The 18,424-nt window shown below is 46.9% G+C and overlaps 1 protein-coding gene across 5 annotated transcripts in view; it reads right to left on the bottom strand.

Annotated features, from left to right (window-relative positions):
• LOC121271993 (casein kinase I-like) overlaps positions 1-18,424 on the bottom strand; it is a 212,200-nt gene that overhangs the window by 97,883 nt on the left and 95,893 nt on the right. The window contains exon 1 of one of the 5 annotated variants that reach the window (XM_041178284.1): positions 6,947-7,423. The exons of the other annotated variants lie outside the window; for them this stretch is intronic. Within the exon in view, the coding sequence (XP_041034218.1) occupies positions 6,947-6,980 (34 nt within the window). The 5' untranslated portion in view covers positions 6,981-7,423. Of the gene's footprint in view, positions 1-6,946; positions 7,424-18,424 lie in introns of those variants that run through there. 5 annotated transcript variants of the gene reach the window in all.

Genomic DNA, 18,424 nt, shown 5'->3' with positions numbered 1-18,424 from the left:
ACCATGAAATGAGATCCCAAGATAGGAGAGTAGGAAATGAGTGCTAAGAGGGATTCTAGACCAGGAGTAGATGGTCTGTTCAGATTTATGTAACTGGTATCTCCAACTGAGGTTTGCTGTGCTCAGTGCCTGAAAGGGAATGTATGTTTACCTTACTCCTTGCAGATGGCATTGCAATGAAGACTACCTCAAATGTCAGGACACTGGGCACAGATACTTGGCCAAGGTACTGATAACAGGTGTCCATCACTTCAGTCTGAGGAATTTCCTGTGGCTTTCCCTGATGGCTTTCAGACTAGAAGCATCTGTTGATATTCACAACACATTCAACCCCTCAGGCACACAGCTTGAATGATGTCAAGCAGAACGACCTTTTGAAATTTTCCCTTTAATTAACTTACTTACATTTAGTCATGACACAAAATGCTTTGAGCACAGAAAAGGGCCACACCAATTTCAGAAAATTCCCCTAAATTTTGAAGTTTAATTAAGTAGAAAAACAATATTTTCTTCCCTCCTATTCTGGTCTCTTGCACATTCCTAATTTTAATCGATCCTCTGTCGACAGCCTTCAGCTGTTTAGTCCTAAACTTGAATAACTCCCTAAACTTCTCCATGCCTCTCTCCTCCTTCAAGCACTCTTTAAGGCCCAGCTCCACCTGTCTGTTACGACCTGGTTAGGAACCAGTAACTTTTTGTTTAAGGTGGACGAAGTTTTAAATCCCAGTTTTCCATTAGGACAATAAAGTCACAAGATTCCACAGTTTGAAACAAACAAAATAAATTTTACTATACGTACTCAACAATTTATACTCTAACATTCAGAATGAATGAGGTAAATATGAATTAACAGGCAAACTGTGATTGAACGCACCACACCGCACATTAAATGGCAGAGATGACCAAGACAGATTTCTCAGCAATCCACCCAGATATCAGTAACCGCTGAGAGTTTCAATACCTCATTAAAACTCTGTCTCCTTCTCAAGGGATTTAATCCCTTCACTTTCGAAGATCTAGACTCTAAATTCCTTCAAAATCTGCTCCAATTCAGACTGCCTCTCGACTGTTCACCTCCCAATGGTTCAATCCCTCTTCCTGAGACTACATTCCATGAGATTCAAAGCTGCATTCCCGCCTCTAATTGAGGGCTCACTTCCAACTCTTTTGCAGACTGTTAGCTTCACCAAGCTGGCACTGCCCCAAGCTTCTTCGAATACCAGCCTCCCAGCTGAACTGAGCTACAAATGGCTCGGACGTTTCCCTGAGCCCTAAATGCCTGGAACAGAACCAGTGAACTTCTTCCACCATCTCAGCTCCTCAGGATTTCTCTGAGCCCTAACTTCCTGGAGCCTGCTAACAGCTCCCAGGGCTTCTCTGCAAGCAAGGTCCAAACTACAACCAACTTCCTCTCCCAGCAAACACAGATAAATTGAAACCCCAGAGAACCTTCTTAAACTTCACCCATCTCCATGATGACGTAGCCTTTCCGGGTTCAATGAATGCTTTTAAACTAATTTAGCTCTAGCTCCCAAAACAAAACATCTCTCTGCACTTCTTTGCAAGCAATGTAGACATTAGTTCTCTAGCTAAATAAGCTACTAGGCTGTTTTATGGGTCCATCGCTTCTATTCCGGCTCTATTAAACAAACCTGGGTAACCTTTGGAACTGCCATTTTCTTTTAGATGTTCCAGCAATCTCTAAAGCCCAGCATTTTAGTTACCTTACCTTTACAACTTTATTTTCCCAAATACATCTCAAATATTAACATGAACCATGAACTAGACATCAGTCTTAATATCACCTTATGTAGCTCACTGTCCAAATTATGTAGCTGTGTCAAATTTTGTTTGATAATACTCCTATGAAGCACCATAGGATTTTTTTTTGCATTAGAGGCGCTATGTAAATGTAAATTGGTGTTGTTCCTCTGAGTCTAACGAAATGCTTTTGCTTAAGAAATGGGAAATCAGCGAAGGGACAACTGATAGCATTATCTTGGACAGGCACTCTTGAAACTTTCACAATGATCTGCTCCATTTGGCTTGATTGTGTTCCAGAGGAGGACAGTCACTGTAAAATTGAACTGCAGAGAAGGGCATTTCTAGGCTGAGGATTTTTCTCACCCTCATGCTGCCCTCCATTGGCGTAATGGTGTTGCTTTGCACAAACAATCCTGTGCTTTTGGCTTCTAAGCATATAACCTTTTCTCCATCTGTCGCTAACTAAGGAGGTTAAGGATGGTATCAAGTTGAAAGGTGTACAATGCTGTGAAGACTAGAAGATTGGGAAAATTTTAGAAACAAGCAAAGGATGGCTAAAAAGAGGGAGAAATGAGAACAAGAGAGTGAATATCAAGAAATATAAAAACAATGTTACAATCTGGTTTGGGACTGTTAACATTTAAAGAGAAGTCCAAAAACCTAGTTTTAATCAATAGAACTGTGCCACAATATTACATGATTTTTTTTAAAGACACAAACTTTGTGTATAAAAAACTTAAATAAAACAACCACGATTAACAATATGGTTTACAACTCCGTGTTAAGCGCTCAGCTTTACTTCTTACTTCCAAGGAATTCTCTTGTAAGATACATCAATCTTAAAGTTATTCACTTATATAGGGACCACCTGTAAGTATGCCACAGTGCCCTGGAGAATTCTCCTTAGCACCAGCTATTCTCACAGGTAAAACTTTCATTTACCATCTCTTGACTGAGAATGCCTCAGTCCCTTGTTCTGGTTCATTTTCCAATATTTGCAAGCTACTCTGCTTGTTGCTTCCTTTGCCACAAGACTCCGTGGAGACCACTGTAGATTCTTCGACTAGTTTCACAACTAGACAATCTTCCAATTTCTGCTCCATCACAAAATTCAAACTGATATTAAACCCCACTCACATTACACATGGATAATGAAGAAATTGGGTTTTTAACTCTGCTTACAGTGTAGGTCTAATGAACTGTCATTTACTTTGGCTATCTTCTCTCAGTGAGCTGCAAACAATGAGGCCCAAACTGCAACCAACTCTCTCAGCAAATGCACAGCTAATTGAAACCAGAGAACCCCTCCCTAAGCTCCACCCATCCTCATCAGAAGAAAAGGAGCCGTATTGGACTCGAAACATTAACTCTGTTTTTCTCTCCACAGATGCTGCCAGGCCTGCTGAGTTTTTTCAGCATTTTCTGTTTCTATTCCATTCAATGTAGCCTGCTCTGGGCTGTCCTCAAACTAACCTTTAGGTTAATTATCCTTCATTTATAACGTCTTCTTTAATCTGAGGAATTAAATAAGATTTACAATCTGTTAGGGTTCACTAAACGCTTTAACATTAATTTAGTTCTACCTCCCAAAACAAAAACATCTCTCTGGGCTGCCTTTGTTATGGCAAGCATCACAGACATCACTCTTAGCTCTTTAGTTAAGTAAGCCCACCTGCTGTTTTATGGTTCTCTCTTCTATTTTGACTTTATTAAACAAACATGGTTCACCTTTTGAACTGCCAATTTTTTTTTAGATATTCCAGCAATCTCTAATGCCCAGTATTTTAATGACTTGAACTTTACAACTTTAATCTTCCGAGAACTAAGAATTACCTGAAAAACGGTATGAACCATGAACCAGATATTCGGAACAATGGATAGTGAGAGCTTCTACAAGTATATAAGGAAGAAAGAGAGTAGCTATAGTGAGCATTGGGCTTTTAAAGGATGAGACTGGGGAATTAATAATGGGAAATAAAGAAATGGAAGAACAAGAATTTTGTCACTATTTTCACAGTAGAAGACTTATCATAACCGCAGTTGGTAAAGCTGACTTATTTAAAACTCCCAGGGAGAAACTTTAAGCAACTGTCATAACCTATATTTTAAGTGGTATGTTTGAGATGCAACTCTAAATTCAGGAATCAGACCACCAGCTCTCAAAAGGTTTTTATATCAAACTACAAGAGACATTTATTAATTTACACAAGATAAATATATACACATGGCTACAAATTACTATCATAGCTTTTAACAAATTCCCAAACTAATCTCTACTAAGGCAACAGCAACCCATAGACTTTAAGCAGGTATCAGGCAAAGCAATTTCACCATACAAATTCAAAATGAGGTTCCTTTCACTTTGGTTCCTTTTCAGACACAGTGGTAGGTTACAGGCTTTGATGTTACACTGCTCACACCAAACTGCTATCGGTTATACCCAGCACATCTCAATGATTGTAAATTCTCATTGTATCACCAGCCCCTTTGAACTCCACCTCTTCTAACAATGAAACCCTTTTCCAGAGTACCAATTTTATTAGTAATAAAAACATTGCTTGGTCTCTGCTAGCTAGGTGCCAGATTTCACTCCCCTTCTTGAATGCTCTATTCAACAAAATGCAAATGCCCTCTACCTCGCTTACATCACAAAACTTGTATACAAAGCATCCAGACTAGCTGGCTCTATTCCAATTAAGACACACCCACAGACTAACCCTCCATTTAAAAAAAAACTAATTTCCAATAAAATTATATACATCAACAGCTTCATGACGAAGACACAAAAGGCACCTCAGGAATAGCAGAAAATCAAAAGGCATAAGGGAGGGAGGACCAATCACAATTACTAGAGAAAAAGTACAAGGAAAACTAATGGGACTAAAGGCTGACAAGTCCCCTGGAACGGATGGCCTGCATCCTAGGGTCTTAAAAGAAGTGGCCACAGAGAAAGTGCATGCATTGGTTGTAATCTTCTAAAATTCCTGAGATTCTGGAGAAGTCTCAGCAGATTGGCAAGCTGCAAATGTAACACATCTATTCAAGAAAAGCAGGAAACTATAGGCCAGGTCACCTAACATCTGTCATTGGGAATTTTAAAAAAAATAATTCTTGGGACATGGGCGTCGCTGGCTAGGCCAGCATTTATTGCCCATTCCTAATTGCCCTTGAGAAGGTGGTGGTGAGCTGTCTTCTTGAATCGCTGCAGTCCATGTGGTGTAGGTACACCCACAGTGCTGTTAGGGACTGAGCTCCAGCATTTTGACCCAGCAACAGTGAAGGAACGGCCGCTATATTTCCAAGTCATGATGGTGAGTGGCGTGGGGGGAACTTCCAGGTGGTGGTGTTCCCATGTGTCTGCTGCCCTTGTCCTTTTAGATGGTATTGGTTGTGGGTTTGGAAGGTGCTGTCTAAGGAGCCTTGGTGAATTCCTGCAGTGCATCTTGTAGATGGTGTACACTGCTGCCACTGTGCGTCAGTGGTGGAGGGAGTGAATGTTTGTGGATGAGGTGCCAATCAGACGGGCTGCTTTGTCCTGGATGGTGTTGAGCTTCTTGAGTGTTGTTGGAGCTGCACTCATCCAGGCAAGTAGAGAGTGTTCCATCACACTCCTGACTTGTGCTTTGTAGATGGTAGACAGGCTTTGGGGAGTCAGGAGGTGAGTTATTCACCACAGGATTTGCCTCTGACCTGCTCTCATAGCCAAAATATTTATATGGCTAGTCCAGTTCAGTTTCTGGTCAATGGTAAATCCCAGGGTGTTAATAGTTGGGATTTCAGCGATGATAATGCCATTAAATGTCAAGGACCAATGGTTAAATTCTCTCTTGTTGGAGATGGTCATTGCCTGACACTTGTGTGGCATGAATGTTACTTGCCACTTGCCAGCCCAAGCCTGGATATTGTCCAGGTCTTCTGCATTTGGACATGGACTCCTTCAGTATGAGGTGTCGCGGATGGTGCTGAACATAGTGCAATCATCAGCGAACATCCCCACTTCTGACCTTATGATGGAAGGTCATTGATGAGGCAGCTGAAGATGGTTGGGCCTAGGACACCACCCTGAGGAGCTCCTGCAGTGATGTCCTGAAGCTGAGATGATTGACCTCCAACAACCACAATCATCTTCCTTTGTGCTAGGTATGACTCCAACAAGCGGAAGGTTTTCCCTGATTCCCATTGATTCCAATTTTGCTAGGGCTTCCTGATGCCACATTCTGTCAAATGCAGCCTTAATGTAATGGATAGTCACTCTCACATGACCTCTGGAGTTCAGCTCTTTTGTTCATGTTTGAACCAAGGCTGTTCATCAGGAGCTGAGTGGCCCTGGCAGAGTCCAAATTGAGCATCAGTGAGCAGGTTATTGCTAAGTAAGTGCCGCTTAATAGCACTATTGATGACTCCTTCCATCAGTTTATTGATGAAGTGTAGACTGACGGGGTGGTAATTGGCCAGGTTGGATTTGTCCTGCTTTTTGTGTATGGAATATACCTGGGCAATTTTCCACAGTGCCAGTGTTGTAACTGTACTGGAACAGCTTGACTAGGGGCGCAGCAAGTTCGGGAGCACAAGTCTATAGTACTACTGCTGGAATATTGTCAGGGCCCATAACCTTTGCAGTATCCAGTGTCTTCAGCTGCTTCTTGACATCACGTGGTGAATCAAATTGGCTGAAGACAGGATTCTGTGATGATGGGGACCTGTTCAAAAATGCTCGAATCCATTATTAAAGTATTAGTAGCACAGCATTTAGAAAATCATAATACAATCAGGCAGAGATAAAATGGTTTTACAAAGTGCTTGACAAATTTATTAGAGTTGTTACGGACAATGGAGAGAGGCAAACCTGAATTCCTTTATTTTCTGGCTGCCTGTCCATTTGCAGAGGTGTTTTAATTTTTGATAGGGTGTGGCATGCTTCCCCAAACCCTCTGCTCATGAGGTCAATTTTTTAAGTGACTTGCAGCAAACTCTCTTTAGGGTTAAATCAGAAGTATAATTTATTCATACATTCAAACCCGAGGATGGTCGCAACTTCATACACACACAAACACACAAACACACACAATAAGAAGGTAGGAAAGTGGAAGGTTTTTTTTAAACAAATATGAATAACTTGAAAGAAAAATAACCACAGATATGGATATCAGTTCACGTGATTGCCAGAGTCCAGTGAGGGTACCTTCAAGGTGGAATGGCAGTTCAGGCCGGTTCATCTAGCTGAAGCAAGGGTTGCAGAATTCCTTTTACCTTTGATGGTGACGCAGCGAGATGAGGTTAGTATAGAGAGACTTGGTCTGTATGGCTGGCGATGGCAGGAATCTTCCAAAGAAACAGGTTTTGAGGAAGCTTAGACTTGATGGAGGCTGCTGGTTAGCCTGGAGTCCTGCTGTTTTCAGGCTGGAGGTTAAACAGCAGACTGACTTGCAAGTCTAGAAATGTAATACTAAAACTTTCCAAGGGCCAGAAGCTTAGGTCATGTGATGTTGCTCATTAATGAGACAGTTGCAGGCTAACAAGCAGTTTCTATGCTTTTGGTCAAAATCCATAGTTCACATTTACGAGATAGATGGTGACTATTTGCATCTCTGCAGGTATAACAAGTTTTAATGGCTCTCCCTTTGTTATAGAGCCAGGCTGGGGAGACAGATCGTTTGCTGGCCCCTGGTTTCGTTGATTGTAATGTGTCCTCACATTGAGAGGTAAGATTCCACAAGGATGAGAAATGAGCTTTTGTCCTGTAACTGCTGTGGACATTTCCAGAAACTGTAGCCAACTTGTGAATCATGTGACCTGTAGCAGCCATCTTTTGGTTCAGCAGAGCCCACTTTTGAAATAAGCAAAAAAGTAAGGTTTGATTTAAACATGTAGTGTATTTAGATTTCCAAAAGGCATTCAGTAAGGTACAACCTTAGGTTAACACACAAGATAAGGGCTGAAGATGTTGGGGTAACATAGGGGCATGGATAGAGGATTTGTGAATTACAGGAACAGGAAACAGAACTGGGATAAATAGGTCATTTTCAGGTTACCAAAGTGTAACTAGTGACCTGCCACATAGATCAGTGCTGGGCATAACCCATTAACAAGATATGAGTGTATTGTAGGCGCAGAGCAAGGTTGGGGGGGGAAGGCAGGAGGGGGGAGGGAGAGGGAGAGGGAGGGGGAGGTGTGAAGGAGGGCGTGCGCGGGAGGGGGGGGCGGAGCGCGCGGGAGGGGGGGCGGAGCGCGCGGGAGGGGGGCGGAGCGCGCGGGAGGGGGGCGGAGCGCGCGGGAGGGGGGCGGAGCGCGCGGGAGGGGGGCGGAGCGCGCGGGAGGGGGGCGGAGCGCGCGGGAGGGGGGCAGAGCGCGCGGGAGGGGGGCAGAGCGCGCGGGAGGGGGGCAGAGCGCGCGGGAGGGGGGCAGAGCGCGCGGGAGGGGGGCAGAGCGCGCGGGAGGGGGGCAGAGCGCGCGGGAGGGGGGCAGAGCGCGCGGGAGGGGGGCAGAGCGCGCGGGAGGGGGGCAGAGCGCGCGGGAGGGGGGCAGAGCGCGCGGGAGGGGGGCAGAGCGCGCGGGAGGGGGGCAGAGCGCGCGGGAGGGGGGCAGAGCGCGCGGGAGGGGGGCAGAGCGCGCGGGAGGGGGGGCGGAGCGCGCGGGAGGGGGGCGGAGCGCGCGGGAGGGGGGCGGAGCGCGCGGGAGGGGGGCGGAGCGCGCGGGAGGGGGGCGGAGCGCGCGGGAGGGGGGCGGAGCGCGCGGGAGGGGGGCGGAGCGCGCGGGAGGGGGGCGGAGCGCGCGGGAGGGGGGCGGAGCGCGCGGGAGGGGGGCAGAGCGCGCGGGAGGGGGGCAGAGCGCGCGGGAGGGGGGCAGAGCGCGCGGGAGGGGGGCAGAGCGCGCGGGAGGGGGGCAGAGCGCGCGGGAGGGGGGCAGAGCGCGCGGGAGGGGGGCAGAGCGCGCGGGAGGGGGGCAGAGCGCGCGGGAGGGGGGCAGAGCGCGCGGGAGGGGGGCAGAGCGCGCGGGAGGGGGGCAGAGCGCGCGGGAGGGGGGGCAGAGCGCGCGGGAGGGGGGCAGAGCGCGCGGGAGGGGGGCAGAGCGCGCGGGAGGGGGGCAGAGCGCGCGGGAGGGGGGCAGAGCGCGCGGGAGGGGGGCAGAGCGCGCGGGAGGGGGGCAGAGCGCGCGGGAGGGGGGCAGAGCGCGCGGGAGGGGGGCAGAGCGCGCGGGAGGGGGGCAGAGCGCGCGGGAGGGGGGCAGAGCGCGCGGGAGGGGGGCAGAGCGCGCGGGAGGGGGGCAGAGCGCGCGGGAGGGGGGCAGAGCGCGCGGGAGGGGGGCAGAGCGCGCGGGAGGGGGGCAGAGCGCGCGGGAGGGGGGCAGAGCGCGCGGGAGGGGGGCAGAGCGCGCGGGAGGGGGGCAGAGCGCGCGGGAGGGGGGCAGAGCGCGCGGGAGGGGGGCAGAGCGCGCGGGAGGGGGTCAGAGCGCGCGGGAGGGGGTCAGAGCGCGCGGGAGGGGGTCAGAGCGCGCGGGAGGGGGGTCAGAGCGCGCGGGAGGGGGTCAGAGCGCGCGGGAGGGGGTCAGAGCGCGCGGGAGGGGGTCAGAGCGCGCGGGAGGGGGTCAGAGCGCGCGGGAGGGGGGCAGAGCGCGCGGGAGGGGGGCAGAGCGCGCGGGAGGGGGGCAGAGCGCGCGGGAGGGGGGCAGAGCGCGCGGGAGGGGGGCAGAGCGCGCGGGAGGGGGGCAGAGCGCGCGGGAGGGGGGCAGAGCGCGCGGGAGGGGGGCAGAGCGCGCGGGAGGGGGGCAGAGCGCGCGGGAGGGGGGGCAGAGCGCGCGGGAGGGGGGCAGAGCGCGCGGGAGGGGGGCAGAGCGCGCGGGAGGGGGGCAGAGCGCGCGGGAGGGGGGCAGAGCGCGCGGGAGGGGGGCAGAGCGCGCGGGAGGGGGGCAGAGCGCGCGGGAAGGGGGGGCAGCGCGCGCGGAAGGGGGGGCAGCGCGCGCGGAAGGGGGGCAGCGCGCGCGGAAGGGGGGCAGCGCGCGCGGAAGGGGGGCCAGCACGCGCGGAAGGGGGGGCCAGCACGCGCGGAGGGGGGGGGCAGCGCGCGCGGAAGGGGGGCAGCGCGCGCGGAAGGGGGGCAGTGCGCGCGGAAGGGGGGCAGCACGCGCGGAAAAGGCGACAGCGGGCGGGCACAGAAAGGGGGGGGACAGTGCAGAAAGAGAAGGCTCGAGAGACACAGAAAAAAAGAAACAAAGACAGAAATAGAGTTAAAGTTTCAGGTCGATGGTCAGGACTTCATTGTGGGTGACAAGTTCTGATCCAAGGTCATTGATCTGAAATGTGAACTAACGGCATTCCTCTCCCCACAGATGTTGCCAGACGTGCTGAGTGCACCCAGCATTTTCTGTTTCTATTTAATTTACTTTTGGTTGCTGTATATCAGTGTTACAACCACTCCCAACAGTGTCCAGCTGCTGACGAAAACTGAACATTTCCATCTCAACTCCTCACATACACACAGTGGCTGCCCTTGAATCATGAACATTAGCCTAAGGTGCAAGCTACAATTACCGAAAAGCGAACTCTGCAATATGATAATCTAAGTGTTACCCAACAGGAAGCTTCAAATTACAATAATTTTGACGGAGTAGGTACTACCTGATACAAATTTGGGAGGTATTTAAATTTCAATAATACAAAGCAAAATAGCTTGTACACCACACATCACTAGTATGCTCACTCAGTAAGGAAATTCACTAAGTAGTTATTAAATTATTACAATAAACTGGTTCCCAATTTCTTTAAATAATGGACCAAGAAATTCTATGAATAATTCAGTAAGGGTTACCCTAGCTCTGAGCGCACATCTCTTTCTCAGAGAGACTTGTAGTGCAATGGTTTTCAAATTGGAAAAACTCCTAAGGTTGTACAAAATCTGAAATTGGGCTATTCTGGCAAATTATCATTATACATTTAAACCACTTAATTCTGGAAGATAACCAGGAGGAGCTATATGACCATTGACACGGGGCTGCTTCTTTATTGCTAAAATTGCTCACTTGCTGAGTATCAGACCATCAACTCGGTTGTATCACGGCACCTCTTGCTTTACACTCAGGCAGGCGGTTTTATTCATTCACGGGATGTGGGCTTCGCCTCCGGGAAGGAGCTGAACACCTAGAGTCTCATCGCCAAGGGCTACCTGAAGCCAAGCATCAACAGCATGTGGTAACCCAGGCAACACACCCACCCTTTCCTCTTACCACCGTCTGCCCCACCTGTGGCAGAGACTGTAGGTTGCGCATTGGGCTCTTTAGTCACCTGAGAACTAATTTTTAGCGTGGAAGCAAGTCACCCTCAACCTCAAGGGGCTGCCTAAGGAGGCTGCAACAGAGAAAAGGAGCAGCGAGGTAGTGACTTGAAAACAAGGATGTGAATTTTAAAATTGAGGCACTGGCAGCCCAGGAGCCAACGTAGCTCAAAGAGCACAGAGGCTTGAGGGGAAACAGCAAAGATATCGAAATTGGTTAAGCATTTCAACAGTCCATTATCTGTAGTATGTGCCTACTTAAGCTGACACCAGTGCATCACTAGCAAGCCATGTTATCTTGCTATATTAATTAAAAGATACTTGCTACAATTAGAGCACTATTTTTGATCTTTTGGGAACTCATGTAAGGGGCCTGCTGGCTTGCATCTGTATTTCCAGATAAATTTGAAAACAATTATCTAGTATCTATCCCTGATCAAGACTCTGCAAATGAAAGCACTAATAGAGTAATTATGGTAAAACAGGTGTCAATCTTACTTATTCACATTTGAGTCAGGATTTTGCACACTTTAAAATCATTTGCTAAAGGACAAAGAAAAGCTCAAAGAAATCCACACCCTCAAAGGACACAAAAGCCACCCCCAGAATTTCTTTATATAGTTCAAATGCAAAATTAGTGCCAAAAACACAAGGATAAGAACTGAAGAGAATGCACACAATAGGCTCTTGCGTAAGGCACAGAAAGAGAGGAAGAGGATGAGGAGATGCAATATCCTCTAAAAGGGAGAAACACCTTCTTTTGAAAGTAAAGTGTGAATCACGCATTTCACAATTGTTTCCAGTATGGCTACTTTACAGTAACCCAAAAATGAATGGAACAGCTCTTTCAATACTGCACCCACCAGTTAATTTTGTTCCACTTTCTACTTTGATAGGAGACTATCGCTATGATCATAAGTTTTAATGCGGGAACTCAACATTACCACGAGTATTTTTTTTTCTTGAAATCATCAACTGGTGCAGATGATTTTGGGGACAGAAAGAAATACTCAGTGACAGATGTCAGCACTGGAGTATGGGATACTTTCTGTCATCCAGGCTCTCCTTTGAGCAACCCTTGATTATTCAAAGCAGGTTTCCGACATACATGTTACTCTGTATAACTGAATCTGCTAATATGCCATGGCTTGACTTCAAAATCTTCCCCCCTTCCTCACCGTCCAAGGGCCCAGACACTCCTTTCAAGTGAAGCAGCACTTCACTTGCACTTGCCTCAATTTAGTCTACTGCATTCGCTGCTCCCAATGCGGTTTTCCTCTACTTTGGAGAGACTAAACTTAGACTGGGTGACCGCTTTGCGGAACACCTTCGGTCTGTCCACAAGCATGACCCAGACCTCCCTGTCGCTTGCCATTTTAACACTCCACACTGCTCTCATGCCCACATGTCCGTCCTTGGCTTGCTGCATTGTTCCCGTGAAGCTCAAAGCAAACTGGAGGAACAGCACCTCATCTTCCGACTAGGCACTTTACAGTCTTCTGGACTTAATATTGAGTTCAACAATTTCAGATCATGAACTCCCTCCTCCATCCCCACCCCCTTTTTCCAATAATTTATCATTTTTTTTACAAATATATTTTTCTTTCCCCACCTATTTTTAAATTTAATTCGATCTAATGTTTCATCTCCACCTTTTAGCCCAATTCGATCCCTTCCTCCCACCCCACCCGCACTAGAGCCATCTGCCACTAGCTTGTCCTGCTTGTTACCCTTAATTAGCACATCCTTTAGATGATATCACCACCATCAACACCCCTTTGTCCTTTTGTCTATGACATCTTTGGCGATCTCTCCTTGGCCTCCACCTATCACTGGCCCCCTATCGAGCTCCTCCTGTCCCTCCCCCTCTACCAGTTTATATTTCATCTCATTTCTATATTTTTTTTAGCTCTGATGAAGGGTCATACAGACTTGAAAAGTCAACTGTATCCCTCTCCGCAGATGCTGTCAGACCTGCTGAGTTTTTCCAGGTATTTTTGTTTTTGTTCAAAATCTATATACTGAAGCCCTTTCTGCATAGTTGCAAAGGCATCCACTGGCTTCAAGTTTAAGGATAGTGCTCCAGTGGTATGAGCCAAGAGAACTGGCAAGGAGAGGCATTCTGTATTTCAACACTGTTGAGACAATTTAAATTTCAGGATGGACAAGGCCAATTTCCAATTGATTTAAAAATAAATCAAACTGGATTTACATCATCTGGTAGTGCATTCGCCCTTAAAAATCCCTTAGCTGACTGACATGACAATCTGGCAGTTAAAATCTAGTGAAGTAGACTGACATCTTCAGACTCTGTGCCAAAGTTCAGAATTACCTTTGGGCTTTTGTAACATATTTTCCCACCACAAGTTATTTGTCATGCAAATGTTTTCCCAGTGTCAGCTATGACTCAATTGGTAGCACTCTTGGACCTGATGGGTTGCATCCTAGGATATTCAAGTAGCTGCTACAGGAATAGTGGATGCACTGGTAGTAATCTTCCAAGAATCTTTAGATCCATAAGCTTCTGGGTTCAAGTCCCACTGCAGGACTTGAGTACAAAAATTAAAGCTGATATTCCAGTGCAGTACTGATGAGGCATTAATAAAGAGGAGGAAAATAAACTCTGAGGGTAAACTAGCAAGTAATATAAAGACAGACAGTAAGAGCTTCGTTAAATATATAAAAAGGAAGAGAGGCCAAAGTGAGCATAGGCCCCTTACAGAATGAGGCTGTGGAAATAAAAGTGGGGAATCAGGAAATGACAGAGGAGTTGAATAAAATATTTTGCTTCAGTCTTCACGGTAGAAGACACTAATAGCATTCCAATACTAAATAATCAAGGGGCAAAAGAAGGGGAGGAAATAAATGCAATAACTGTCACTAGAGAAAAAGTACTTGGGAAACTAATGGGGCTAAAGACCAATAAGTCCCTTGGACCTGATGGGTTGCATCCTAGGATATTAAAGTAAGTAGCTACAGAGATAGTGAATGCACTGGTAGTAATCTTCCAAGAATCTTTAGATTCTGGAAAAGTCCCAGAGGATTGGAAAACTGCCAAGGTAATACCCTTATTTAAAAAGGGAGACAAAAAACAGGTAACTATAGGCCAGTTAGCTTAACATCTGTCATTGGGAAAATGTTAAGAGTCTATTAAAAAGAATGGAATAGCAGAGCATTTAGAATTACATAATCTTATCAAGCAGAGTCAGCATGGCTTCATGAAGGGGAATTCATGCCTGACAAGTTTATTAGAATTCTTTGAGGTGGTAACTAGCAGTACAGACAAAGGGGAACCAGTAAGTGTAATATATTTGGGTTTCCAAAAGGCATTTGATAAGGTACCTTAATAAGATAAGAGCCCATGGTTTTGGGTTAGTATATTAGCATGGATAGAGGATTGGCTAACTAATAAAGACAGACTCGGGGATAAGGAGGGCATTTTCAGGATGGCAACCTGTAACTAGTGGAATGCCACAGGGATCAGTGCTGGAGCCTCAATTATTTACAATATATATTAATGACTTAGATGAGGGAAGTGAATGTACTTTTGCCAAATTTGCAGATGGTACAAAATTAGGTGGGGCAAGTAGTGAGAAAGACAGAAGAGTCTACAGAGGGATATAGACAGGTTAAGTGAGTGGGCAAAAAAGGTGGCAGATGGGATATAATGTGGGAAAATGCGAGGTTCTGCACTTTGGCAGGAAGAATAGAGGAGCTGATTATTATTTAAATGGAGAAAGACTGCAGAAAGGCTGCAGCACAGAGGGACTTGGGAGTCCTTATGCATGAGTCCCAAAAAGCTAACATAAATGTTCAACAGGTAATAGGGAAGGCAAATGGAATGTTGGCCTTTATTTCAAAGGGAATGGAGTGTAAGAATAGGGAAGTCTTGCTAAAAATATACAAGGCACTAGTTAGACCACACACAGAATAAATACTGTGAACAATTTTGGTCCCCTTATCGAAGGAAAGATATACTGGCATTGGAGGCAGTCTAGAGAAGGTTCACTAGGCTGATTCTAGGTATGGAAAGATTTTCATATGAGGATAGGTAGAGTAGGTTGGGCCTGTACTCACTGGAGTTTAGAAGAATGAGTGGTGACCTTTTTGAAACGTATAAGATTCATAGGGGGCTTCACAGGGTAGCTGCTAAGCATTGTCTCAACTTCTCTGCTCCTCTCACCCACTCTAACCAGTCTCTTTCTGAACTTGCTACACTCCGTTCTCTCAGGTCTAACTCTGACATTGTCATCAAACCTGCTGTCAAGGATGGGGGTGTTGTCTGGTGTACTGACCTCTACCTCACAGAGGCTGAGCGCCAACTCGCAGACACTTCCTCCTACCTCCACCTGAACCAGGACCCCACCACTGAACATCAAGCGATTGTTTCCAGGACTGTCACTGACTTCATCTCCTCTGGAGATCTTCCCTTCACAGCTTCCAACTTCAGTCTCCCAAGCTCAGACAGCCAGCTTCTACCTCCTACCCAAAATCTACAAACAAGATTGTCCCAGCACACCGATCGGGTCAGCCTGTTCCTGCCCCATGGAACTCATTTTTTGCTATCTTGATCCCATTCTCTCTCCCCTTGTCCAGTCTCTTCCTACCTACATCTGCGATTCCTCTGACACCCTACATCATATCAACAATTTCCAGTTTCCCGGCCCCAAATATCTCCTCTTCACCATGGACATCCAAGCCCTCTAAACCTTCATCCCCCATCAGGATGGTCTGAGGGCTCTCCGCTTCTTCCTTGAAGAGGTCCGAACAATCCCCATCTACCACCACTCTCCTCTGTCTGGCTGAATTTGTTCTCTCTCTGAACAATTTCTCCTTAAACTTGTCTCACTTCCTCCAAATAAAAGGTGTGGCCATAGGTACCCGCATGGGCCCCAGTTATACCTGTCTCTTTATGGGATATGTGGAACATTCCTTGTTCCAGTCCTACTCAGGCCTCCTTCCACAACTCTTTCTCCAGTTCATTCATGATTGCTTCGGTGCTGCTTCATGCTCTCGTCTGGACCTGGAAAAATGTATTAATTTTGCTTCCAATTTCCACCCCTCCATCCTTTTCACTTGGTCCATCACTGACACTTCCCTTCCCTGACCTCTGTCTCAATTTCTGGTGACAGACTATCCGTCAATATTCATTACAAGCAGACCGACTCCCACAGCTACCTTGACTACAGCTCCTCACACCCTGCTTCCTGTAAGGACTCCATCCCATTCTCTCAGTTCCTTCACCTCTGTCGCATCTGTTCTGATGATGCCACTTTCAAAAACAGTTCTTCTGACATGTCTTCCTTCTTCCTTAACCGAGGTTTTCTACCCACGGTTGTTGACAGGGCCCTCAATCGTGTCCGGCCCATCTCCTGTGCATCCGCCCTCACACCTTCCTTTCCCTCCCAGAACCATGATAGGGTCCCCCTTGTCCTCACTTATCACCTCACCAGCCTCCGCATTCAAAGGATTATCCTTCGCCATTTCTGCCAACTCCAGCATGATGCCACCACCAAACACATCTTCCTTTCACCCTCCTGTCAACATTCCGTAGGGACCGCTCCCTCCAGGACACCCGAGTCCACTCCTCCATCACCCCCTACACCTCAACCCCTCCCATGGCACCTTCCCATGCAACCACAGAAGGTGCAAAACCTGCCCCTTTACTTCCCTCCCCCCTCCTCACCATCCAAGGGCCCAAACACTCCTTTCAAGTGAAGCAGCACTTCACTTACACTTCCCTCACTTTAGTCTACTGCATTTGCTGCTCCCAATGCGGTCTCCTCTACATTGGAGAGACCAAATGCAGACTGGGTGACCACTTTGCAGAACACCTTCGGACTGTCCGCAAGCATGACCCAGACCTCCCTATCGCTTGCCATTTCAACACACCACCCTGCTCACATGCCCACATGTCCATCCTTGGCCTGCCGCAATGTTCCAGTGAAACTCAAAGCAAACTGGAGGAACAGCACCTCATCTTCAGATTTGGCACTTGACAGCCTTCCAGACTTAACACTGAGTTCAACAACTTCAGATCATGAACTCTCTCCTCCATCCCCAGCCCCTTTTTGATCCTCTTTTTGCTAATAATTATATATATTTTTCTTTTCCCACCTATTTCTACTATTATTTTTAAAATTTATTTCCATCCATTGTTTTATCTCTACCTTTTAGCCTATTTCGATCCCTTCCCCTCACCCCACCCCCACTAGGGTCATGCGTTGCTTGCTCATTCTGCTTTCTACCCTTAATGTCTCCATTAGCACATCCTTTAGCTAATATCACCACCGTTAACACTCCTTTGACCTTTTGTTTATGACATCTTGGGCAATCTCTCCTTTGCCTCCACCTATCACTGGCTCTCTATCTAGCTCCACCTGTCCCACCCCCTCTTAAATAGCTTATATTTCACCACATTTCTATTTGTCTTTAGTTCTGATGAAGAATCATACGAATATAGATGCTGTCAGACCTCCTGCGGTTTTCCAACAATTTTTGTTTTAGATGCTAAGAGGTTGTTTCCTCTTGTGGGAGAGTCTAGGGCCAGAGGGCTTAATCTCAGAATAAGGGGTTGCCCATTTAAAACAGAGATGAGGAGGAATTTCTTCCCTGAGGGTAGTTAATCTGTGGAATTCGTTACTGCAGAGGGTCGTTAAGTACATTCAAGGCGGAGGTAGACAGATTTTTAATCACTAAGGGAATCAAGAGTTATGGAGAAAAGGCAGGAAAGTGGGGTTGAGAATTATCAGATCAGCCACGATCTCTCTGAACGGCAGACTCGATGGGCCGAATGGCCTACTTCTGCTCTTATGCTTTATGGTGCTAAACTGAGGTTCCATCTACTTGCTTGGGTGGATGCAAAATATCCTATGGCATATCAAAGAAGAACTGGAGAATTCTCCCTGGTATTCTGGTCAAGGGCCTCAATCAACATCACAAAAAACACATTGTTTCATCATTATCACGTTTTGCTGTTTGAGAGAGCTTGTTTTGTGTATATATGCTGCTTTGTTTCCTACATTACAACAGTAGTTTTGAAAGATGCTATATAAATGCAAGTCTGTCTTTACAGCATAGGGGGCCAGCAGAGGATCAGTTGGATTCAAAGGTGATTTCTTTTCACTCTAGTATTATGTTCATCCTTTTAAAAGCTCAAAACAAGAGTAAACGCTATGATCTTGGGAAGCATTTACTGCTTTGCTGAAATGCCCCATTTTAATCTGGGCTTTTTCTGATGCGCAGTAAGGCCTACAACACAGCTGTCAGTGTTTCTCAACTTAATTCCAACAATAAAGTAATTTAGAATACCAAAGCCTCTTAGCTCATTCATTAGTCATTGTCCTAAAAAATAAAGGATAAAGCTAAATTAATGGCTCTCCTGTATGAATGTC

The sequence above is a fragment of the Carcharodon carcharias genome, chromosome 32 (genome assembly GCF_017639515.1).
Source record: "Carcharodon carcharias isolate sCarCar2 chromosome 32, sCarCar2.pri, whole genome shotgun sequence".
Classification (NCBI taxonomy): Eukaryota; Metazoa; Chordata; class Chondrichthyes; order Lamniformes; family Lamnidae; genus Carcharodon; species Carcharodon carcharias.
This window is presented reverse-complemented; position numbering and strand designations above follow the sequence as displayed.